This window comes from Engystomops pustulosus, chromosome 5, assembly GCF_040894005.1.
Source record: "Engystomops pustulosus chromosome 5, aEngPut4.maternal, whole genome shotgun sequence".
NCBI classification, from domain to species: domain Eukaryota; kingdom Metazoa; phylum Chordata; class Amphibia; order Anura; family Leptodactylidae; genus Engystomops; species Engystomops pustulosus.
The window spans coordinates 53,634,737-53,661,873 of record NC_092415.1 but is presented as its reverse complement, the minus strand read 5'-3'; the positions used below and the strand labels follow the sequence as shown (position 1 = coordinate 53,661,873).

Here is a 27,137-nt window from a genome sequence, read left to right as displayed (position 1 = left end):
TTTATTTAGGGACCGTCTACCAATATTCAACTACAGACTATACACATCTACTTTCCTTTGCAGGGCCTGTAGGAAAGGTAGGTGATTCTGCACAACCCCTTGTTGGTACTTTGAAAGGAAGACAGACAGTTATTGTGTGTGACTCAGCTCTTCTACATCATTAACCCCTCCGAAAGGTGGGGCTAAGAGAGACCTGAGTATATGAAGAGAAATCAACCTCATGCTGCCTCATGCTTAGGAACTGTCTTCAGAGAGACACATGACTCTCTCATTCATGACAGGTTTGGGGTAGTATCAGTGAGTAATTCAGGTATATAGACTGTATACTGCAGCTCTCTACCTCCACGAGTGGAAAGGAGGACATCAATAAATGTCTTTTTTAGAAGAATGGTGGGTCCAATCCCATGGATAGAGGCAGCAGTGGAAAATTTAAGGTACTGTAGGTAGTTTGTGGGGGTGTCCCTGCTGATAGGTTCTCTTTATTGCCCTGTTGTCCCATTTGTGTGGTTTTCATCTTGTTTTTATGCTGTTGTGTTTAAATAAATTGTTAACAAAATTACATATTTTTCCTCTTTAATTTCATGGTGGTTTCCTCTTTTGTTAAAGGTTCATTTCATAGAAGCAGCAGGCAGCAAGACATTTCTCGCACTTAATTTCTCATGGTAGAGAAAGCACTTTGTGCATAAAACAGCCTGTTGCCTGCAGTACACTGCTATTTACCTGTCTGCTCCTAATAAAGTCTCCAAAATTATCTGGAGAGTGCCACTCGGTTTCTTCTAATCTGCAACAATGTACTCCTCGTCTAGTTGAGTGCCGACAGGAACATGTATGTAGATTTGGGTAGGTATTGCTGGTGGGCAGCTTGCAGGCTAGGATTGGAGTGGCTGTCTTGGCTGTGGCCTAAAGCTTGTGCCACAGTAGTACCATGTCCTAGGAAAGACCTCATCAGCCCCCGTCATGGGCCAGTAGGATGAAGCAAAGAAAATGTTTGTAAAATAATTCACAGTTCAGTTTTTTTATAGAGAACTCCAAACAGCAGCAACAGGGTAACAGGCTGGGTGCATCTAGCTTAGTAAACCTGCCCTATGTTTTAGGCTTCGTTTACATCTCTGCAAAGAGGAACTTCAGCACAATATCCGAGAAAGTGAGCTGGGAACACATGCAAATTTATATTAGCATAGAATATGCCTGGGGAGCATTTGCATACATTTATGTTGGGTGGCAACTAGAACCCTCTCTAAGTGCTAGTATCTCTGTCAAGACGGCCTGCTACAATGCCGTGGGGGGAAATGCTGCGGGTGTAAACAAAAATCAGGTTGCACCTTTAATAGCACCAAGTTAGCACCTCTGAGGACGCATCCTAAGACGAAATAGGGATGCAGAAACGCGTTAGGTGCGACGCAAATCAATACCGCATATAGGTTATCGCCGATCATCAGTGCCGCCTATGTTATGCCTGGTCTAAAGCAACAAACAAATTTTGTTGCATGTTAGACTATCTGTGGCTCGCATACAGGGACAGTGTAAAACAATAAAACACTATCAAACACTGTACCTCTGTAGGACCATAATACTAGTCCAACTTGCTGGCCAACGCCTGAACAAAGTATATATTGAACAAGACTAGTCTTATATCATTTTAAATTAATTCTAATAAAGATTAATCCTATTTTAAACGTTCTAGTCAGGCAGAAAATTTTATAATTAATTCATTAGGACGAAACCTTGACAATATCAGTGTGTATTCATACTAGTATCTCTGTCAACAAGCTAGAGGAAGACGGGGAACTAAAATGTCAATTTCAGACTCCAATATCTAGAGTAAGGTATGTTTGTGCTACATATTTTTGCATATGTTTTCAAGGCATGAAATTATGGTTTCATAATTTTACTATATCTATAGTAATATAACAATAAAAACACACACACACACACACACACCGTACGCCCATGTTTTGTAGACTTGTTATAACTTGAGTGTCTGGAAGTGTTAGCTAAGAACTAGAGAGATGAGAATAACATAATTGCAGGCCGTGTGTCTGGTGTAGGTTATTGTGTCCATGTCCTGCTCTGCTTTCTCGCTCTTCAGTCCACGAGACACACAATGGGGTCATTCTTACCCCATGCTAGTGGTTCCTTTATTGCTGTTCAGTGGGATCTAAGAGCAGGAAATGGGAGAAGCGGCTTGTAATTACAAGACACCAGAAGAGGAGGCAGGGCTGCACGGGACATCTGCGTCACTGGTACATTACTCCCAACATGTACATGTCCTATTCATATATAGTTGTAGTTTGTTTCTAATGTAGAATATGAATCTATTAATACATCACTTATCACACTGCATCAATTTTGCTTTATAAATTGATTTTGTGGATATACTGGCTTTTTGTCTATATTCAATGCAGATAGAACAGCCCAGATCTTTACAAAACCTTAGCATGTCTTCTGTCTGTTTTACTTTTATCAATTTATTGATGAGAAAAATAAGTGCCAATGAGGTAAAATATATCTTCAAATCTGAGCAGTTTTCCCTTCTCTCGTTCTGGATGTCCAGTGATTACACAACAGATGAGAGAACAGAAAAGCTTTCTTCAGTATGCGATTGGAGTTCTCGAAAACCTCCCTTTACAAATGTATGCTTTGCTGCAAAAAAGCCAATGTGAATAGCACAGATTAATACTGCATGGCTGTACCAAGTTTACAAACAGGACAGTCAGCAATCCAGAGAGCAGCTCCCGTTCTCAGTAGTGGGCGGAGTGTAAGGTAGAGCGGGAGTGCTGTCGCACAATTCAACAATACGTGACGGCTAACTTGTAAACTGGGCACAACCCCTTTAAAGAGAACCTTTCATTACATGCACCAAATTCGGATTTTGTGTCTCCCGCAATTATGGGGCTCTTGGAATTTTTTCTCAAGCCCCCACAATTCCTGAGCAAATAGTAGCAATACCGAATGTAAATTAGGCTCCCTACTATCAGTTGGGTGATCTCAGAATAGAGAGGACTGCCTGGCACCGCCCATCTGACAGTGGTGTGCCTGATTAAGCTAAACTAAAACAAACTAATTGCTAAAAACAGTGGAGGTGAAGAAAAAAATTCCAACTGTGGAGACAGAGCAAAACCTATTAAAATATGTAAAGAATTAAAGTGGGAGGAGGTGACGAAAGGTCCTATTCAAGGTGCTTGATATAGAATAAAACATTGGTCCCTTTGTTAAGAAACAGCCGTGCTTTTTGGGATACATGTTAGTCGAATTGCAGCAATTTCCAATAGTGTCCCGCTTTATACATAATTTAGAAATTACAATAGCATTAGGGGGGAAAAAAAATGTGTATATAGCAGGTGTTCCAGAAATTTTACTAAAAATAATTATACACACCATATGTAAAAAATGTCACTTATGACATGGGGAGAGGGGGAGACAAAAAAAACAAAAGCGCAACAATATAGTGCAGTATCCTTTATAGAATCACTGGATACATTTCATATTTAAGGTGTAGGCTCAGCTTTTTATGGTTGTCAAATGTGACAACCAAACAATGTGCGTTAGGATGAGATCCGGATATGGATGCATCCTTGTGGAATTCCAGCTATTGACCAAGTCAGCTCGGGCTAGAAGATGCTTGGGAGTCTGGTCAGAAGACCATAGGAAATAAAATCCACTTGGGGGCTCATTGGTTTAAAAATAAAATGGGTATTTATTTCATAGGTATAAGTCTGAGCTATTTACGACATCATGGCTGTTGGCTCTTAAAAACAGTAAAAAATAAGGAGACGCGTTTCGGATCTGGAGCAGATCCGTCAGATGACGGCTTAACAGGCTAAATACCCACACTTTCCAATATACTCTTCAGAACCGGACGTTACACCATTTTTGCATATGTTAGACCAAGGTATTCAGCCAATCAGTGGCCTAAGCACTCACAGTGTAAAGGAAGTGAAATCCCTGAAGAGTATCCTGCCATGCTGTCTATTAACATCAGGGCCTACTTAGCCATATGGCAGTCATGAAAGGGTTAAGGAAGAATGCTCTAGAATGGTTATTGCATGAAAAATACATTAACTGTCTGAAAAGAGACAGAGAAAACTAATAATACCCGCTTAATGTAAATTTCCCCAAATCATAGCTTTGCCCAGATATCCTCTCTGTACATTCCATCAATCATTTCACTACTTCAAGATAATTCATATTTCTATTATCTTTAAATAGAGTTTATAAAGGGACATATACAACATAATTCTTTAATCTCAGCACTTGCTCTGAATTCTATACAAGTTTCAGAACAAATCACAGAACAAGCGGAAAAATAAACGATTGCTCAAACGTTCCCAACGCCGTCCCCTCTAATAACAGGATGCAGTCAAGTAATGAACACCTATTATAAAAGGCATTAACTAATCAAACTGGTCTTAACAAGTTTTTAACAACCCACTCAGATCAACCCACAGATCATGTCCCAGCTGTTCCAGCTCTTACACAAAGCAAGCGGCATGTCACAGAATGTACAGAGAATTTATGGAGTATAGTGGTGCGGCGCTGCCTGGCGGGGGACAGTCACACATAATGTGACCAGAACGTAAGGGCTCATGAGCAGCTAGAGGATATTCCTCCGTACACATAAGGAAATACAATTGGTTTGAGAGATTATTCATTTGCACATAGAAATACGCTGAATGGCGGCTGCATGTCGCCAAAACTTTTCCAATAGCCACACAGGGTTGTGGTTAAAATTGAGATATTACCATCAAAATCACTTTGTATGTTCATACCCTCAAGGTCCATGTATTCATTCTTTTGATAAACTAGAAGTGAGTTTTCAGACTTTTGGATAGGTGATCAATATGAAAGGGCTCCTAGAGTTGGGTTTCTTGGCACGGTGGCTTAGTGGGTAGCACTTCTGCCTTGCAGCGCAGGGGACCTGGGTTCAAGTCCCAGGGTCAACATCTCCACAGAGTTTGTATGTTCTCTCTGTGTTTGCGTGGTTTTCCTCCGGGTCCTCCAGTTTCCTCCCAAACTCTAAAAACATACTGGTAGGTGGATTAGATTGTGAGCCCCATGGGGACAGGGACCAATTTGGCAATCTCTGTGTAGTGCTACGTAATCTGTGTGTGCTATATAAATAAAGGAATTATTATTATATTTTTTGAGGAACTTCTATAAAGCACCACTTCACAGACCGGTCATGTCACATCCATAAGTCAACTGCCTGGTTGACTGGAGTCTGCAAAACCAAACACAGTTGCTATGCAGTATATATGGCGCTGGATGGCAAATAAGGTCCGTTCGTGGTTTTTCACATTGCTTAGTTGTAATTTCCTGGTCCTAGTGAACACTATGGCAAATACTCAAAGCTTTAATACACGATCTGAAAACAAAATCTAATCCAATCTGATAAGGCTTATAGCGTATAATAAAATGCTACGCTATACACCACAGCAAACATTTCTAAAAGAAACTTTTTACTCATGACACATAAGGAAACACAATCTGACGGCAAAGAAGAGGTAACGAAGTGTATGGATCACTTATCCCAAGGTCCATAAGGCTATGAGCATCTCAGTCAAATATGTAATGCTGCGTTTCAAGGTAGATAATCGTGAATATTAAAGGAAATCACTAAACAATATTAGAGGGAGATGGAAGATACAAAAGTTTGAGAAACACTATAAAGGCTAAGGGGTTAAAACAACAATGATCATTAACTACAGTATTAATAACCAACCATGACCAAGTGAGTAAGGAAATCTGGAAGTTACTGCCGGACACTAACAATACAGCCATTATCTGGGAGCTAGGAAGCTTTTGACGGTACAATAGATGCCAATAATTCAATCCAACCCTGACTATTGATATCCAAGTGAAAGACGACGACATAATATTTTGCCCTCAAACACCCGCATCTGAAGTTCAAGACCTAATGATCACAAGGACAATTCTCAATATGATGTGTGGAAGCTTAAAAACAGCTCTACAGGCCATATGTACCTAGGGTAGGGGGCAGGCTGTGTGTACTGTTGAGAGGCTAAGTATACTGGGGGCTGAATGGTACTGGGGTTGGCATAGCTCTATATACTATCTATGGGAGAATCTGTATATAGAGGCTGGATTTTATTTATTTTATGTATATGGGTGTGTATATAAATTAGCAGGGTGCATTAGTCCAGGGGCTGTGGCATATATAACAAATTGTGGGAGCTGTAGATACTATAAACGTTGTGGAACATGTCTCTTGCCCCTCCACTCCGTGCAATGGGATTGTCCCATTTCGATCTATTAAAGATATGACTTACACATCATTACAAAAATGTACAATTGGCTATTCACAAAACTGTAGCGTCCCATTTTTCCAGCACATAAAGGGTCTTACACATCTATGTTATAACAAGTCTTGTCGTCAGAATAGTAACATTTGCTTTAGTTTAAAAACAGAGAACTCGTATACGGATAATAATGAAGCAGAGAAACCTCAATATTATTGTCCTACTGCTGGAGGCACCAAATGTCCAAGCATTTCACATGTCATTACTGTACATTACATAAAAAGCTGCAATGAGAACGCACCAAAAACAAAGGTCATCATCGACTGTGCAGACAAAGTCATAGTGAAATGTGATCGTACCACAATGGGAAGAAGAGTAGCATGTATTAAATTTCGGCCGCACTGAAAATAATAGCATTTGTACAAATTTACCAAACACTATGAGCGCAGTGATTCCATCACTGCATATAGAACATAAAAATATTAGTAGTGTTCCCTTTTCTCACTAGAAGATTCTGCTTTCACTAAGATTTTGTAAGTAAACATGATAAATGGAACTCTAGACCTCATGACATCTGTACAGACACATTTTGGCAGTCATGTGTACTCTCCGGCTATAGACAAGATGCCCAGGTTGACTATAAATGATGCATAGTTTCACTGTTCCTAATATCTAATGCATATTCCTAATAGAAACACAGATGAATATGTGTTACGATTGTTGTGTATTTCATGACACAATAAAACAAATATGTCTGGTTTAGCTGGATAAATATTTGGCAACAGAACTGCAGGGGTTAAAAGTTATGCTTTATTAGAGATTCCTAAAATGGCACATATGGACGGCGTCTGCAAGGAGACAAATAGATGGAAAAAAGGAAATGATCTGCAACTATGGATGTCCCTGACATGTTACCACATGGAGGCCCCGGTGTGTCCGGCCTGGATCCAACCCGTGCAACATCTGTAAATATATAAAACTTACCAATATATCTGTGATAATAAAGATGTCAACCACTTTCTGCACTATTCCATTATTCCACCATTCAAACTAATTGTACATCCCTTCGTGGAAGGGTTGAAAAAACACCAATAAACATTGTTTATTAATACAAACAAAAATTAATGTAGTCAGAAAAATACTTTATTAATAAAAAATAATACATTGGTTTTTTAAAATTTGTCTTAGATGGGACACAAAGAGGGTTGTATACCAGGCAGCAGGTGGTGAAATCACTTATATCATGAAAATATCATAGTATAATTGGCTACTATGGCTATAAGAAATGCAAGGGTATAAATGGGAAAAGCACAATAGTGTGTATGAGTATAAATTACATAAGAATACCAGAAGAAGTAACTATCAAAGAAGGAAATGATCAAGTAAAGATGGTTTACCCATGTGGACAACACCGCTGCACCGGGATGACCGGGGGGGGGGGGGGTTTGTCTGTGAGCTATAGTTATAACAGAAGTAGTAATATTTTTGTAACATACCTCCATAGTGCACGGGTATTTCAATCTTTGGACCGATGACATAATGTCCCTCTTCCAAACTGTGGGCCGTGATGGTTGTCCACTGCCGACATGAGTGAATCAGGAGATAGTCGTTCTCCCGCAGGCCTTCAATGTTTTCCCCTAAAAATATGAATAAAATAGAGAAATTATTTACAAATTACACACGCGTGAGAATCCACCTTCTAACGGCCATAAGATCACTGCGCCTGGAACTAACGTTAGACATCAATAGTAAATCCATTAGTGAAATCTATGGTAAATCAAGTATTAACCAAAAACACATGGCTATTGTTACAATCTTGAAACTGAGACATACTACTCCTAGTGCTTCTGTAGACAGAAAAACAATAACAATATCCATTGAACATGTCCTTGAAAAACCACAGTACATAACCTTGTCTCTACGCTGGTGTCCTGGCACTGTCCAGTGTAACTATACCAGGATAGTAAAGACATATATTATAACATGAGACATTGGTTTGTAGACAGACCTCACAGCTTGAGGGACTGTGCAGATCTCAAGACAGTAAAGGATATCCAATTATAAAATCCTTAAACAGAAAGAAAAGAGGTATAGTAAGCATGTGTAGGTGATCACTATGATAGAAACAACAGTATCTATGGCCATCGCGATTGTGCATCTGCATCTCCTAGGGCACAATACAATGACATCCAGGATGGTTGTACGGACACGGCTAGAGTTATACAGCAGCATATACACAAGGACAAATCCATTGCCAACCAATAAAAGCTTTATCATTAAATACAACACATGACATTACAGGAAGAGATTTTATATTAACAGACGCAGCACTTAATGAATCATATATGAACCCAACAATAGGGTTAGAAGGATAATCCTGCTCATGTATTAACATTCCCTTAGTACTACATTTATTTAGGATGGCAGGCATACTCGCCTAAGTTTACTGATGCATTTTTTCTATACCAGTTTGTGTGCATTAAAGAAAAAAAATAATCACACACATAAATAACAGGATACAATTAGTTTTATACTACTGAATTAATACATCTAATTTACTGGAATGTGGAAGGGTCACAAACAAGGAAGATTTTTTACGAAAAAATATTTCTACAGAAATAATGAAGTCACTAATCCACAAACAGACTATTTTAGAGAATGTCTCCATGGGTTTTCACAGACCCAAGGTCCTTACACTCAAAGTAAATGGATGATGAAAACACGTCCACGATAAACAGAAGTGGGAACAATCCTTATGGACCCAATGGCTGAGGGCACACAAGCACATAGCAGTAATTCTATAGACATCTTCTCAGGGTACCAGACACAGCTTCCCATATATGCAATCTAAAGGGCTTCTACCATTTCCAAAAGAGCCCAAATCTGCTGTCACTATACTGTAAAGAAAAACATTGTGATTTGCAACACGTTTATTATTTTTATCATTATTCCGTTTCCAAGATATTTCCGGCTTAATCGGTAGGCAGTTACTATACAGGCAGTTCCCGGGTTACATACAAGATAGGGTCTGTAGGTTTGTTCTTAAGATGAATTTGTATGTAAGTCGGAACTGTATACTTTATCATTATAACCCGTAGCCAAATTTTTCTGGTCTCTGTGACAATTAGATTTTAAAAATGTTGGGTTGTCATAAGAACCAGGATTAACAATAAAGCTTCATTACAGGCACCTGTGATACCTGTTACAGCTGTGTATTGTAGCCTAGGACTAAAGAACAGTAAATTACTAACATCCAGAGGTCCGTTTGTAACTAGGGGTCGTATGTAAGTCAGGTGTTCTTAAGTAGGGGACCGTGTACTTGTGGTGTGTGCTCAGCACCCGGAGCACTAATCCTAATCCTGCCTAAATCACTTTGCTCAATGTTTCCACATGATTCTCTTAAGAAGGAGATTCTTGAAAGGGTAGTGGTCCAAACAGGAATAGCAGTGGTCCAAACCGGAATAGCAGTGCTCCCTCCGAAGGATAAGACCTAAGAGCACCAACTGTCTAATTAGCATACACATTATAATGGGAATTTTTTAGAAATGCCTTAAAAAGTGAATAAAAAAAAAATTCCAGACTGCAAGTAGAGCATAAGAAGATTTATTGAAAGGCCAAAGCCACTTTGATGAATCTGATGGGTAGCGGAGCTTCAAATAGACATGGAGGAGATTTATCAGAAGTGTCTGATGTAAAACTGTTCTAGTTGTCCATGGGAACCAGAGCTCAGATGTGTGAAAATATGAGCTACCCCTGAACTGTCCCAAGGAGCCGGCATAATGATAAATAACCTTCTCTGTGACTACTGCCTGGTCTTCTAGAACATGGGGAACCCCTTTTACAAAACCGAATACAGAGTTGTCTTTTGAAGACGGTTTCACAGGAATAAAACAAAGACCTGTTAATATGGAAACGTCTATGAGTGGCATCAACGCCGAGTATTAGTCGCACTAATGATTGCTCTTCCCTACATTTCGCAAACTATGCAGAAAAGAACGAGCCTATTTCACGGACAAGTCATCAATTAAGTCTCCAGTTCCTCTGAGCTTCTTTACAACTACAATCAATACGATGACTTTGCCCACAACCTTCAAAGCGAGAAGCAGTAATGAGCTGTAGGCACAAAGTGTTCACTACCTCGTCATGGAAATGTGGTAGATATTAGAAAGATGTCAAAAGAGTGGTAACACGACTCGTCTAGTAACAGATTCCAAGTTTCCCCTAGAAAAAAACTTTTTTTTTTTTTTTATATCTGTTCGTTGAACTTCGACAAGTAGTTGGATGAAAAAAAAATGTATAAAAAATACTACATAACTAAACAAAAATGTGAATAAAAAGTTCTGCACCAAAAAAAAGGTCGTGCACACTTTGCGAGCAGTGCAGGGCGCGTCAGATTAATGAAAATCATGTGCCAATAGTTAATAATCTGGCGCATTCTGCACATTAGTGAGAGGAACTGTACAAAGCACAGACTGCACTACTTTTGATACATTTTGGCCTACAGTATATGTTGAATCTCATTTACCAGAAGTATATTGAATACTGTGCATATGGAGGCAAAAACAATGCCTCCTTCTGCCAATATATGGATACGTTCAGTGTATACGGTGGGAGCTTTCCTGGCATATATGGTGAGTGTATGAAGAAAATGTGATCCTATCCTAAGAAACAGAAGCTCTCTCAGCAGTTTGCTGGATTCTTTTTGCAAAAAAAAAAAAAAAAATAGTAATTATAGGTTTTTCCCATTAGTCTGGCATCGTCACAAAACATCACAATACTAGCATCTGCCACTTGTCTCCCATGTAATTTGGGAATAAAATGGAATTTGGCAGCAACTTTTTACTAATAATGCAACAGATAAAACAGGTTTTTTTTAAAATCACCGTGAACCTTCTCTGCAATTGTTTTAACAAGAAAATATTTCAATGTGGTAGAACCTAAAAAAAAAAAAAAAAAAAAAAAAAATCTGCAAACCAGGCAGGTAAAATTGTAACACAGTATTTGAAGGCCAAAAGCCCCAAATGCAGACTAGTCTAGGTACAGGCAGTCCCCGGGTTACATACAAGATAGGGTCTGTAGGTTTGTTCTTAAGTTGAATTTGTATGTAAGTTGGAACTGTATATTTTATCATTGTAATCCCAGCCAGAACTTTTTTGGTCTCTGTGACAATTGGATTTTAAAAATGTTGGGTTGTCATAAGAACCAGGATTAACACTAAAGCTTCATTACAGACACCTATGATAAGTGTTATAGCTGTTTATTGTAGCCTGGGACTAAGGTACAATAAATTACCAATATTCAGTGGTCCGTTCGTAACTAGGGGTCGTAGTGTTCTTAAGTAGGGGACCTCCTGTATTCAGAAACCAGTGAAAGAGATTAAGAAATAGAAAGGCTATTTAATTCCCTAGTTGTCCATCGTAAGGAAAGAGTTTTGCAGAGTTACATGCTTGACCTCTTATTTTTGTTCCTATACTTATGTGGGTGTAGAGCATTTCTAATCTTGGGACAAATCTATTCTTTAGGTTTTATTATGACTTGGGCCAACACAAGGTATCAGATATTTTTTTCACGTGAAAAATGATGTAAAGCAATAAACCTGGGGGAATCCGGGCACCAGTTAAATATTTTAAAAAGCCAAAAGGCAGATTTGTTCAATATGTCAATATGTTCCAAAACTTTACAAAATAAAAAGGTCTACATACAGTTTTATCCTCAAAAATCCAAATATCTAATTTTAACATTCAAGTTAAATATGTTGTACAGATGAGAGTTTCTGTTTAAAACTCTTTAAAGAGCAAAGTCCTCAGTGAAAAACAATCAAGACTAGGACATAATCTATTAAAGTATAACTAAACCTTTAAAACTGCTTCTTTGGGCCTTTTATTCTGCTTCTCCTGTAGGGAGCTGTCTATCTCAAAACCTTCTGAGGTCCCTCCACTTCAGAGAGATAAGGAGGCCAATTATTAACTCTTTCCATACCTAGAGAATATTTTACATAAAGATTCAGGTTTCTCAGGGTATGCCCACCCAGAGGCGTATGTAAAGGGGCGTACCCAGTGGCAGAGTGGGCCTAGCTATAGCCAGCACCCATTCAGACCTGAACTATATCCGAAGGCTGACTCAACTGGCATACCTTCTAACATATATGATGCGGCGGAGGGGAAGGGTTTTCATCATATGCAGGGGCCTGATGAGTCAGTGTATAATAAATTATTTGTAAACTGTCAGTGGATACAGGACCCAAAGCTGATTTACATATACTTCTTAACCCCTTATTATCCACCCATACAGATTTCTCCGGACACAAAGGATCCTTAGGCTAGGCTGATGGGTTTCTCCCTCAGCCTAACCCAATGTCTGAGATGGGGGGGGGGGGAGGAGAGCAGTGCCCCGGCTGTCTTATGTCAGCCGAGACCCTGCTCCAACAGTCTTGATCGTATTATTTCCGATCCGGCTGTTAAGCAGTTTAGATCCCACGGTCAATAATGTTACTGCGGGATCTACCTATCTGCAGAGGGAGGGGGCTCCCTCCCTCTAATCATCCCGGCACCCTTCAATGCGATAGTGGGCTGCTGTCTTCACTGCTGGTAGCCTGGGACCTAAATCTCCTGGCTGGACCGAGTAGCTGCCTGTCATGCAGATGCATAGGCTGATACTTCTAATGCACTACAACACATGGTTATTGCAGCACATTAGTATGAACTAGTTATCACTAGTTTATATGATATTATTGGGTTAAAATGCCCCCTATACTACAAGATAAGTATACATATTCTCTGGGGTTTGACGTATGTTCACACGTGGAATTTTGGTTACGTTTGAAAACACAATCCATAGGCTCCACTCGTGATCACATATTTTGGGAACATTGTGTTTCCAACACGTTAACTAAACACAAAGTAAATGTGATCTTATCTCAACGTGCGATCGCACGTGGAGCCTTTGGATTCTGTTTCAAAATGCAACCAAAATGCCACGTGTGAACATGGCCCCAGGGGCTTTACAAATACGTCATGGCATCTGAAAACTATCCTGCTCTACAAAAGCTCAATGGCTCCTTCCCTTCCACGCTTCTCCATGTGTCCCCCCACAGTGGGTTACATCCACATATGGGGTGTCCTTAAATTTGAAAAAAAAAAACAAAAAAACAAAAAAAAAAAAAAACACACAATAGATTTGTAGATGCATTTTCTTCTTAAATTCAGTTAAGGTGGGTAAATTTTGCAGCGAAACGAATGTATTAATTAGAAATTAGTTCTGTAATATACATAAAGAGTTAATAAGCTTCCTACCTGCTGTTTGGAATAGTTTGAGAGGTGAAGTTAATAGAACGGGGTGATATGTGGGGGTTTCTATGAACAGAACTTTCAAAACCCCTATAGAAATGAAATGGTCCCTAAAATAATTGATTCTAAAATTTTCTTGAAAATGAGAGAGAATCACGTTCGATTTGTAATAATAAAACAAAAGGACACCTTAAAATGACACCAACACAAGGTTGAGATATGGTTAAATGTTAGATAGTAACTAATATGGGAAGTATTGCCTATGGGCAGACACATAACATATACTTATACATAGTAGTCTTCTAAACACGGAGCCCTAAAAGTAAAAATCTCTTTACTCCTGTTATGCTTTTCTAAAGAAGTTGTAGTGTTGCCAGATTCCGTCTGTGTAGTAATTTCACCCCTGGAATACATGTGTATGCACGTATGTGCTTGAAATGCGTCAGCAGAACATTTTACATGGACGACAATGGTAATGGATTTTTTTTCACCAGTTTCATGTGATCCCATTGTATTGTATTATATCAATTCAATTTGTGCTAACCGTGTCTGGCATTGTTAAACTGCTACCGGCTGCACTGTATGCCATGTGACATAGAGCCTGGTGAATATGACCGCACAATTACAGCTAAGTGATATCAAGCCAGGACGCTCATAAAAAGTTACTGTAGAAAAAAAGTTACTCAATGAAATGTAATTGCCCACAAAAAAAACAAAAACGTAGGAGCAACAAGAGGAAAGCATTTGCAATGTGCAATTTTTGGACGAAGAGCGTGATTAGAAAGAAAACTACCTTTTAAACGCATTTTGAGGTTACTGTTCTTTTGTACTTTAAATTATTCTAACTACATTGCTGGAAAAGTGATTATGTCCTTTACATTGTATGTCTGCCCCTCCCCAGGTAATTTTTAACGTTAAATTGTGAGTTGCCAAGGGAACAACACAGGAGTATGCAGAACACCACGCACCACCACCGCAAAGAGGCTCAGTGCCCACATTCTTAAAGCGAGACCAATAAAACATATACTAGCACATTTTTACCGTAAGTGGGGCAGACAGTAAACACTTAGCCTCAAATTGGGAGAGGAGAATTGGCTGAGGTGCCCGCTGGGCCTGTATGAAGTTACACAGTGTGGTGCCTTGCTCCATTATAATGCATTTTTACATTATATTTGTTCTTATAGGAAAGAACCATATTGGGAATCAAGACATCAAAACCTGGCTGATATATGTATATCACAATGTTTGGTCACAGTGTCCAAAAAAAAATAATTCACAGGTTTTTGTGAAAAAATCTCAAACAAAATGAAACCAATAAATACTACAACTCATCCCATGCGAAACAAGTGTATTTTTTTTTGTATAAACTATGAAACAAAACAGCAGCGTAGGCAGGAACATTCAATTATTACTTTTATTCTTGAAATATGGTGACATGAAAACTTTTCTTCAAGCATTAAGAGTACATTCACATGACCGCTGGGGGACGTATATATGTCACCTATAGGCCGGCAATGGGCGCACGGAGCGGCACCGCACTGCTCCATACACGGGGAATAGATAAGACATGTCCGAACTTTACCCGAGTTAAGGCGCCATGCATCTCTGTGAGGAGGGGTCCACCTTCTTCCTCTCCGTGGCGCTGGAAATATTTCCACCTGGCTATGGCCCGGCGGACATACATTTGTGTAAATGCGCCCTAACCATTTACGAACAACAATTCATTATTTATACTACATGGTGAACAGCATGAATAATAATAATATAATAATAATAATCTTTATTTATATAGCGCCATCAAATTCCGTAGCGCTTTACAAATCATATAGGACATATACAACTATATTACATTACAAAGAACAAACAGTCATATGGAACAATAGGAGTGAGGGCCCTGCTCACAAGAGCTTGCAGTCTATGAGGATGAGGGGGTGACACAAGAGGTTGTATAATGGTCCAGCCATTCTTTATAAGGGAACAATATAAAATAATTTAATAAATAATTTACTAAACAACGATGTTGCTGCTTGAACCAGCCATCAGCCGCCATCTTATTTACAGGGTCCTAGGTGAAAAAGACTGCAGAGCAGCCTGGAGCTTGGTATATATCAGTTGTTTGCCAGATAACAGATGGGAGATAGGACATAGGATGGATTAGTAAAGGGAGAGTTGACATTTAAAGCAGTTAGCGAGTGTGATAGGCTTGCCTAAAGAGATGGGTTTTAAGAGCACGTTTGAAGCTTTGGAGGGTGGGTATTAGTCTCAGAGTCTGGGGAAGGGCATTCCAGAGAATTGGTGCAACTCGGGAGAAGTCCTGGAGACGTGCATGGGAGGTTCGAATTAAGGTAGAGATTAATCTATTGTCACTGGCAGATCGAAGAGCACGGGAAGGGCGATAATGAATTAAAAAACAAAAAAAAAAGCATTAAAATATTTTGAACAATTGAAGGTTAATAAAGGCTCATCAATAAATTCTATGTGAAAAGACTTTGGTGTAGACTTGGGACCTGCACTGCCCGCTGTCAAGGATCGAGTTAAAGTTTACTTTATTCACGTTGTTTATTGTCAGACCATGTCCAAGCAGAGCAAAAATCAAAAGTGAGAGACAGACATTTAGAGCTGGATACATGTCACTAGCTGCAGTAGAGCGTGTATCAGGCCATGTATCCATCTGATGGCATCTTGACCTGCATGTTCTGACTTTAAGACAATGAAACAATGGTATGCCAATAACTTGTAACAATTGCCAGGGTCACATTTGCCACATCTAACAGGAGGCGAGTCATTTTCAATGTTTCTTACTCGGATCACCCTTTCACCCAATTATACTGCCATGAACGAGACTGTGGGGGACGAGAACTAGGAAATAAATAAGCAGTAAAAGAAGATTATAATATTAGCTCTTGAACAATGTCATTAAAATGTGGAAATGTTACTATGGGGGAATGCGTCATGTTCACAATGAAAAGATGTATTTATTAAACAGCTCGCAGGTATCTGTAGACTACAGAGAAATCATCCTACATGACTACAGAATGGAGTCTGGGAGGCCAATGACCGACCCGGAAACTTACGCTCCTCAGGTAATTTTAACCTGTCAGGCACATCTATGCCCCCAAATGGAAGGTCCTACCTCCTCTACTGTAGCGAGTTGTTCTGCGTGATTTTGAAATGAGTTGGTGGATTCTATGAATTATAAAATGACCCCCCCACACACCCACTCTGCATTGTTATCCTGTGACTTGAGTCAGCCGGGTGTTACTGATCAGAGTCAGGCTGTACCACCCCCTTCCTCTGGTAAACATGCCCCCTGCACATATCATTCACAACTATTTCTGTGCTGTAGCTTAGCAGGAGGCTACAGGGGGCAAGTTTACCAGAGGACGGGGTTACAGCCTGACTCAGATCAGTAATACCCGCCTGCCTCATTTCACAGGATTGCAATAAGTGGGGGGTTCATTATATAATTCACAAGATCCATTGATACATTTCAATATCAAATGAGGTAGGGTATTCAGTTTGGGTGGCAAGATGTGCCTGGCTGGTTCCCTTTAAGTACTGGAACTCTATAATGGGATTCAGATCACAGATTAAACTTTATTTAAAGTGGAAGCAGAAGACACTCATTGGCAGCCAGGCACTAAGACTAGAAAGCATTCTCAGCTTTACTCATGAACCTCATCTATACCACTACATGGAACAGTTTAGTTAAATTAGTACAAATTGATTGTCATCTCCTATACAGAGGATAGGTGATAGTCTGATCAGTGGGAGCCAAACTACTGGGACCCCCAGGCAATCACAAGAACATACCCCACTGAACATGCCAACAAGGGTCCTATTGACACAAATTGAATGAAACTGTTAATAGCCCATGTGCCATTCCTTTCAATAATACAGGACGACAACAACAAAAGGTTGTCCTGCCTGGGAGCATAAAATGACTTGAAAGCGTTTGACTTGAGCTTACCAACCTTTATTTGCTCTTGTTTCATCTATTGGGGTAGTTTCACATTGGCATTGGTGCTGCGCTTCCATTGTACATCCACTTTGCCTCCATTTTGCCTGCGCGTCCACAAAACAAAAAAAAAAACAAAAAAAAACCTGGTTTCTCAGCCTCATCATTGGAAAAATGGGCCTGTTATCAGGTCTATGTGCATCCATAGACTTCTATTGCCTTCCTTGATCTGCATCAGTGAAAATATGCCACGTTTCATAATTTTTTCCACAGATAACGGATCAGTGAAAAAAACAAGGAAAGGAGGATGGATGAGAGCTGGTCGCCCCTCTCCATGGCTCAGCACAGGGCAGGTGCTATAACAAGGCAAAACATAAGACATGTCCTATATTTTGCCGTGGACGGTCACGGTGAGGCAACATGTACTAACCCCACAGTGACCAGGTGCAGATGGTGCGCCCAGATATCGGTCACCATTACGTTTGTGTGAACGTACCTTTGCTCAGTTTAGTATTATTTATCATTAAAGAAACTATTTGTGTTATGAAGTAACAATGTTTACAGAAAAAAGTTCAAGTTCACAAATAACTGTTACTAGAAATATATTGAAAGTAGGATTTTTGGTCGCTTTGTTTTTACCTACTTTGCTCTCAATGCTGATTGGACAATGTCAGAGGTTAGAGGATTATACCGCTGGAGGGTGACAGCCAGTTGTAAGTCTCTAGCGTGTATAACAGGAACTAATAGACATAGTATATTATACTCCAGAACTGTTACATAAAGAATTAAAGAAATACCTAAAATAGACCTGACCGGAGAGCTGAGAGCTCCTCCTCACCATCCCCGTGACCAGAATGTAAAATAAGTAGATAACAAATGGAAGAAAGGCCCTTTACAATCGCCGGGATCAATGATCATCATTTACAATTCATGTATTATATTAATTCTACTCATATGAAGCGCTGCTCACAGTGATCATGTAACACATCCCACATGAGAGGAGATTAGGACCCTACATCGATTCCTTAAAAGGGATCAGAACTGAGCACAGGAAACCCACATACAATAATACAGATTTCCTGGCACGGCTTTTTCCGCATGCACAGGAATCAATAGTCAGAGTTACACACCGTATCCATTTTCCTGCAAACTACACAACTGATCCCCTTTACAATTATTCTGCATAAAGAAGATATTGCAATTGTTTAACATACCAGAATGACAGCAAGCAGAGATCCTTAAAAGGGAACTGATACAGAAAGTATATTGGAAAATTGTAGAACTTTTAATAACATTACACAAACAAACAATATCAACCATTTGCTAAAAGTGGACAACCCCTTTAAGTTATAGTCACCTATGTTTACAAGGAACAGTAAATGCTGCAAACTTGTACAGATCATTATTCTGAAACTATAAACAATCTTGGCGTTCCAGTTTGTCCATAAAACATTTGGCGTCGGGTTGGCATAAACACACCAAATACCCAAGTTTGTACCAAAACTTGTGCTCACATCTGTAAGGGAAGCTCCGATTGGAAACTACACTGCAGAGCATGTGGATTTATACATGGGAAGCGCCAAGTTACTGAGAATCAGTGATAATAGTATGAACATTGAATATGTCATTGAATTGTAAGTGACATCGGTGACTATGGGAAGTTCTTGAACTGCTTTGCCTGCTTTGCACAGATTCTTGTAGGTCACTCCATTGTACAGTACTACAGCCTATAGTAAGGACAAGGAGAAACGCGGCTCATGATGAAGGGTAAATACAAGTATTCCTCAACTCGAGGCAGAGAAAATACCGGCCTTTGTCCGTCACAATTAAATTAGCTTTGTCTCATGACCAATTTCTGCTTCACATGAAGTCTGATCAAATAGCGCTTCACATATTGCCAGAAAATGCGGCATAATGCTGACCCCGTCTGAGGATAAGGAAGTGCACGTTGGATTACAGGACGGAAATACTGGTGATATATCATTAGGAAAGGTCCACTCCAGATACACTGCTCACCACCCTCAGCACAGTGCATTGTGTAATGGCTGTGCTTGGTACTGCTGAACAGTCCAATTCGGTTAATGGGACTGAGCTGCAGCCAGAACATGTGACTGACTGGCCGGTGGAGAGGAAGCGGGGCTTGCATGAGGGCTACTGATCGCTGAAGGATCACTTGGTGTCTGACCACCACTGTTCTAATACTGATAATCTATCCAAAATGAATGGGCTGGAATTATGTTGTCCTGGAAAACCCCTATAAAGAATAACTAAATATTTATAGCAATATATTTTCTTATTTCAGAAAACAACAGTTCATAATAGTAAACTTTGTAATATACTTCATTATGTAGAGCAGCTTATCTGTGTCTTTTTTTCTGCTCTTTCTCCTATAGTGAGCTGTGTATTGGAAAGCCTTCTGAGGTCTGTCCACTTCAGACAGATAAGCAGGTTAAAGATTAACTCTTTCCATACATTGAGATGACAGAGATAGGGGATTACAGACAGTCACCGGATAGTCTAAACAGTTAAGTCATTAGACACTTTATCAGGTACCTTTATCTCTCAGCTGTCAGTGGATACAGGACAGAAAGATAGATCGATTGTTGAAAGATAGATATATATACACGTTAAATTTTGGTATTTGCCATCTTTTACACTGTTACATTAATAAGGCTTTATGTTCTACACACCACAGAATTTTGTGAGGTTGTAGCTCCTGCTACTTCTACTGACCTGCAACTTAACCCCTTAAAGTCCTGTTGTGGGAAAGGGAGTACGAAGTGGGCTCACTGGCTGAGCCCTTTCATACTCACCATGTGTTTGCTGCATAATGAAGCAAACATCTGTCACCCGCGATCAGTGTTGGCACCATCTGCAAAGGAGGAGGGAGCATTTAAATGTCAGCTCATGGGCGCCACCATCTTGGATTCGACTGTTGCTCCCCGTTACATCATCGGGGCTCGACGATCGGTTGCCAAGACAGCCGGGTGTTTAAGTGAAACTCTTCTGCTAGCTACACACAGAGAGCATCACACGAGCCTCCCATCTCTCCAGAGTGAGCAGTAACTGTACTGTATCTGTGAAACCATCCTGTATCTTGAGTAAACACTCTACGGATTCACATAGAAAGTCGGCACAGAGAGAAGAGATAAGACTCACAGGATTTGTCTAAAAAAAATTGTGCTTTAACTGTAGCAGTTTTAGCTTCCTAGATTAAGGAAATGCTTTTATCACACAAAAATCTGCACTGTGTGAACCTGACCAAGAGTACATCAGGTCCCTGTACATGCACCAATTTTCCATGGGGATTACTTTATTTATTTGGCATAGACACGTTGGTTAATAAACGCCATAAAGAATACTCCCATCGGACAAGAGGCGTAACCAGGTGCACCAGTTTCTGAAGGGTGCGTCATATGGTGTGTGGCGATCATAGTTACAGATCCTCAGGTGATGTAGAGTCATTGGGTCATTTCTATTTATTATTGCTGGACTTTTTATATCCTCTCTACTAGAGCACGCTGCATTATTTATAGCGGATATTTTTATGTTGTGGTCTAATATTTTGGTACAGTAGTAATGGAATATAAGCCGTTCTCCAACTAAACTGGAAGACAATAAAATGTCAGGATCTGAGTAATAATGACAAGACCATTTTTGGCTTACTGAGACGACTACCTTTGTATTTTTGGATTACGTTTTTATTTTTGGGCAAATGCAGCTTTAAGTATAAAGATCTTCACAATGAAGGGGCCACACCACAGGATCCCCATAGAACCTTTACCACATAAGGCCGCTTGACTTTTTCGTTATTTGGCTTCCATTTTTTGTTCTCCACCCTCAAATATCCATAACCTTTTTATTTTCCCATGTACAGAGCTGTGCAAGGGCTTGTTTTCTATGCAACAAATTGTCTTTCCTGGTGAAAGTATTTAATATTCCATGCCATGCACTGGAAAGCTGGAAAAAAAAATTCCAAAAAAGTTGTGAAATTGGAGAAAAAACACATTTGTGCCATTTTCATGCGGGCTTTGCGTTTATAGCTTTATGGCTGCATTCACACGACCGTAAGGGGACGTATATACAGTCGTCACAGGCCGGCAATGAGATCCCGGAGCGGTACAGTGCAGCACATGTGCGGCACCTTACCACTCTGTACACGGGAAAAGCATAGGGCAGGTCCTATTTTTCCATGTGTTACTGCACAGTGCATTGGTATAGGAAAGGGTCGCTCCTTCTACATCACAGCGAACGTATGTAGCCAGGTGGGCACACGTTCATGTGAAGGCGGGCAAACAGTGCACTGCAAATTATACCTCAAATGTATTCTTTGGTTCTGTACAATCATAGCGATACCAAATTTATATACCGTATATACTTATGTGTGCATAATACAGGGGGGCTGGCTGGCTGGCTGCATGCTACAGGGGGGCTGGCTGGCTGGCTGCATGCTACAGGGGGGCTGGCTGGCTGGCTGCATGCTACAGGGGGGCTGGCTGGCTGGCTGTATGCTACAGGGGGGCTGGCTGGCTGGCTGCATGCTACAGGGGGGCTGGCTGGCTGGCTGCATGCTACAGGGGGGCTGGCTGGCTGGCTGCATGCTACAGGGGGGCTGGCTGGCTGGCTGCATGCTACAGGGGGGCTGGCTGGCTGGCTGCATGCTACAGGGGGGCTGGCTGGCTGGCTGCATGCTACAGGGGGGCTGGCTGGCTGGCTGCATGCTACAGGGGGGCTGGCTGGCTGGCTGCATGCTACAGGGGGGCTGGCTGGCTGCATGCTACAGGGGGGCTGGCTGGCTGGCTGCATGCTACAGGGGGGCTGGCTGGCTGGCTGCATGCTACAGGGGGGCTGGCTGGCTGGCTGCATGCTACAGGGGGGCTGGCTGGCTGGCTGCATGCTACAGGGGGGCTGGCTGGCTGGCTGCATGCTACAGGGGGGCTGGCTGGCTGGCTGCATGCTACAGGGGGGCTGGCTGGCTGGCTGCATGCTACAGGGGGGCTGGCTGGCTGGCTGCATGCTACAGGGGGGCTGGCTGGCTGGCTGCATGCTACAGGGGGGCTGGCTGGCTGGCTGCATGCTGCAGGGGGGCTGGCTGGCTGGCTGCATGCTACAGGGGGGCTGGCTGGCTGGCTGCATGCTACAGGGGGGCTGGCTGGCTGGCTGCATGCTACAGGGGGGCTGGCTGGCTGGCTGCATGCTACAGGGGGGCTGGCTGGCTGGCTGCATGCTACAGGGGGGCTGGCTGGCTGGCTGCATGCTACAGGGGGGCTGGCTGGCTGGCTGCATGCTACAGGGGGGCTGGCTGGCTGGCTGCATGCTACAGGGGGGCTGGCTGGCTGGCTGCATGCTACAGGGGGGCTGGCTGGCTGGCTGCATGCTACAGGGGGGCTGGCTGGCTGGCTGCATGCTACAGGGGGGCTGGCTGGCTTGCTGCATGCTGCAGGGGGGCTGGCTGGCTGGCTGCATGCTACAGGGGGGCTGGCTGGCTGCATGCTACAGGGGGGCTGGCTGGCTGGCTGCATGCTACAGGGGGGCTGGCTGGCTGGCTGCATGCTACAGGGGGGCTGGCTGGCTGGCTGCATGCTACAGGGGGGCTGGCTGGCTGGCTGCATGCTACAGGGGGGCTGGCTGGCTGGCTGCATGCTACAGGGGGGCTGGCTGGCTGGCTGCATGCTGCAGGGGGGCTGGCTGGCTGGCTGCATGCTACAGGGGGGCTGGCTGGCTGCATGCTACAGGGGGGCTGGCTGGCTGCATGCTACAGGGGGGCTGGCTGGCTGCATGCTACAGGGGGGCTGGCTGGCTGCATGCTACAGGGGGGCTGGCTGGCTGCATGCTACAGGGGGGCTGGCTGGCTGCATGCTACAGGGGGGCTGGCTGGCTGCTTACCACATGGGGCTGGCTGGCTGTTTACTAAGCCCTCGGCTTATATTCGAGTCAATAGGTTTTCCCAGTTTTTGGTGGTAAAATTAGGGGTCTCCGCTTATACTTGGGTCGGCTTATGCTTGAGTATATACGGTAGGTTTTATTATGTTTTAAGATTTTAAAAGTTAAAACCTATTGTACAAAACAAAAATCTTAATTTTTGCCAAATTCTGACACTAATAACTTTTTTATACTTTGGTGTACGGAGCTGTGTAAGGTGTCATTTTTTGCGGGACGAGATGACGTTTTCATTGCTATATGACCTTTAGATAACTTTTTATTCAACATTATATATGAGGCAAAATATCAAAAAAAAGTGGCGACTTCATTCATTTTTCATTCACCACTGTTTTGGGACGCGGCAATTCCTAACATATTTATGCATTAACAGTTGCAATGCGGACGTTCAACTGGCAGAGGGACCATTCCAAGTTCACCCAAGTGCTACGTTTCAGAATACTTTTGCAAGGCTTGTGAAAGGATTCTGAAGAGGATTCGAAACGTAGCACTTGGGTGAATAAAGTACCCACTTTTTTATATGTTGGTGTGCAGCCTATTTTCTTCATTTGTGTAGATAGATAGATAATGCAGAGACTCCTGTCCACTCTACTGTGTGCAGCCCGTGGGATCATGCCACCATATGTGTGTGTGTAAAAGGCCTTAGGGCAAAGATAGGAGAAGCTTAGTCTCCGCCCATTGCACTATTTCTGACAAGTAGCTTCAAAACACAAAAATTATGTAACTCTGGAATGAAAAAGGTGAGAGCCACAATTTGGACATTGTTCTGTTTGTTTTGAAAGGGGGAATCACATATTACAACATGGTAAAAATCACTAAGAAGCCAGAGAACACTTTAAAGGGAGCAAGTAATGTCATGTGACCAGGGTGACATCATCTGAGGTCCTTTAGCCTCGTAACATTAGGAAACTATACCCCATGCATATATCTGATCACATGTGGTGACAGGTTCCTTTAAAAGGTTATGTTCATGTTGGATTAAATGACATAGAATTGTGGGTGGTACCAAAAAACAGTGCCAAAAATTGACCTGCCATGTGGATTTTCTACCTTTAGCATACCAGCCAAACTATGAAGCAGTATATTATAGGCAATTATTTTAGGAATTCAGTCCGTTTTTGCATAATTCTGCAGTCAATGAACGCTGTAGATTTTCAGCAGTAGGAACCTGAATGTCCATTCGGTTTAGTGGTTCTAGGTTAGGTCAGGTAAATCGTAGCTTGTGGGCGACGGGTTAAGACCGGCACCACCTGGCTGGCACCTTATTACTTCCTTGTAGTCCTTTTGCCACCGCCACAGCAAGAGGACTACATGGGAGAACGGCATCTATTGTGCCAAATAAAGGATAAGGTCACAGAGTTAGGATTGTCATTAGGACTTGCCTCAAAGTTTCAGGACCCGCTCATGAATGTCATGGGTACAGAACATGCACCCACATTGCCAAGCAGATTCGATTCACATGAAACAGCGTGTCACTAAGAAACCAAAAAATAAAATGAAGGTGTAGTAATGAGACGGGGCTACTATACTACTGAGCAGCCCCAGTACTGCACATACAGGGGGAGCCCATCAGGTACCAGCTTTTATAATAATATTAATCACCCAACTCTACCTTTAACGGCCACCGGATTGTACAAAGCAAACACTCGACTATTCCATGTCATACTGTATTAAGATCTTATACACACAAAATATCATGCCCTCATATGAAAGTCTAGATTATACCTTTAAAATCAACCAGTACCATACGTTATATGCCACATTATATGCCAGCCTCAACGTTATATGCCAGCCTCAACGTTATATGCCACATTATATGCCAGCCTCAACGAGAGCCTTTTATGTAAACCTACATAGCCCAGTGTCAGAGCCCATGGCACAGCTGTATGGTGGGGGCACAGCCCGGTGTCAGAGCCCATGGCACAGCTGTATGGTGGGGGCACAGCCCGGTGTCAGAGCCCATGGCACAGCTGTATGGTGGGGGCACAGCTGTATGGTGGTGCACAGCCCGTTGTCAGAGCCCATGGCACAGCTGTATGGTGGGGCACAGCTGTATGGTTGGGGGCACAGCTGTATGGTGGGGCACAGCCCGTTGTCAGAGCCCATGGCACAGCTGTATGGTGGGGCACAGCTATATGGTGGGGCACAGCTATATGGTGGGGGCACAGCCCAGTGTCAGAGCCCATGGCACAGCTGTATGGTGGGGGCACAGCTGTATGGTGGGGCACAGCCCGTTGTCAGAGCCCATGGCACAGCTGTATGGTGGGGCACTGGATGACATAGTGTGTGCCCAGGTGTCCCGCAGCGCCCCCTGCCGTGCCCTCCGGATAGTACTATAAATAGCCGGCTGTGCGGCACATGTCTGCCCGGCTCCGTGCACACACAGCGGCCCTGCACTCACCGCTCTCCAGCCGGACGAGCTGCGGCAGCCGGTACGAGCTCACCAGCAGGTCCAGGGGAAACGAGGCCGAGCTCCACTTCACATCCTTGAGCGAGGGGGCGGCCGGCTCCATGTTCTTCCCCGTGCAGGGGTCTAGCAGCGCCCTGTCCTCAGCTGCTCCGGCTCATGTCTCCTCCGGTTCCCGGCCGTCCTGGCTGCAGTTGCTGCGGTGCTCCTGCGGGCACTGGAATACACCATCCCCGCTCTGACTAATCTACAGGGTGTGCGGCTCCGGGAGACGCCTACTCCTGCCCAAATCCCTCTGCGAGGGGAACACTTCCTGACAGCCACTGCCGAGGAGCGGAGCGACGGCCCGAGCCTGCCCCCTGGCGGCCGCCACATGCATGTACTGCAGCCTGACTGCTGTGCTGTGTGCACAGAGAGGGGCACGAACACAGGGCGCCCCCTACAGACACACACGTTATAGAACCAGGTTCTTAGTTATCAGAATGCAGTGTAAATCTCCTGATTATACAGACAGAACCAGTAACTCACAGTCTGGGGATACAGAAATTTAACAGATAGTATTTTAGGTGGGGGCAATAGAAAAGGAGGCAATAAGTGATGAGGGTCGTGCAAAAAGGGGCCAAAAAAAAGGGGCTGTATACAGTGTGAGGACCACAGGAAGACAGCAGTAGTGTGTGCGCCACAAAAGTGGACATGGTATTATATTATTAGGGGGCATTATATAGTGTGGGAACAAGTAAGGGGCTTATTACACTTTGTGGGCATATTAAGACATGGGGTTAAGGGCAGGGCAAATGAGCAGAACCTGTCTAACCCACACCCCTGATCTGCTCATTGTAACAGCCAGTGAAGCTGCAGCACTGAGGGGCTCTGCAAACACTGCAGGCTTTGATTTAAGAATAGAAGGAGGCCATGGATAACAAATATAAGAAAATTATCACAGTGACTATGCTGGATCTATGATTTTTATGGTAGATTTGAAGTAGTATTCCAGTAACACTTTAAAAGACATCTACCATCAGGATGAAGGATTGTAAACCAAGACCACTGACATACTGGTGTGTGTCCTGTCTGGCAGGATCTCCTTTTAGCTTCTTATGATGTTCTTGGTTCACAAAAACAAGGCTTTAAAAATATTCATTTGTATGGATATTTTGTATGTATTTGTATATCCTGACAGACGGGACACACACCAGTATGTCAGTGTGCTTGGTTTACAATCCTTCATCCTGATGGTAGATGTCTTTTAATTGATCGCCTTTGCTAAGGAGAAGTCATGAGGAGTC

At 42.4% G+C, this 27,137-nt stretch overlaps 1 protein-coding gene across 2 annotated transcripts in view; it reads right to left on the bottom strand.

Moving 5' to 3' along the window:
* GAREM1 (GRB2 associated regulator of MAPK1 subtype 1) overlaps nt 1-26,204 on the bottom strand; it is an 84,199-nt gene extending 57,995 nt beyond the window's left edge. Inside the window, exons 1-2 of one of the 2 annotated variants that reach the window (XM_072152008.1) lie at nt 25,846-26,204; nt 7,757-7,897 (exon numbers count right to left, since the gene is read on the bottom strand). In XM_072152008.1, coding sequence (XP_072008109.1) covers nt 7,757-7,897; nt 25,846-25,957 — 253 coding nt within the window. In that variant the 5' untranslated portion in view covers nt 25,958-26,204. The remainder of the gene's footprint in view (nt 1-7,756; nt 7,898-25,845) is intronic. The other variant, XM_072152007.1, reaches the window with a different exon arrangement.
* Between the last annotated feature and the right edge of the window lie 933 nt (nt 26,205-27,137).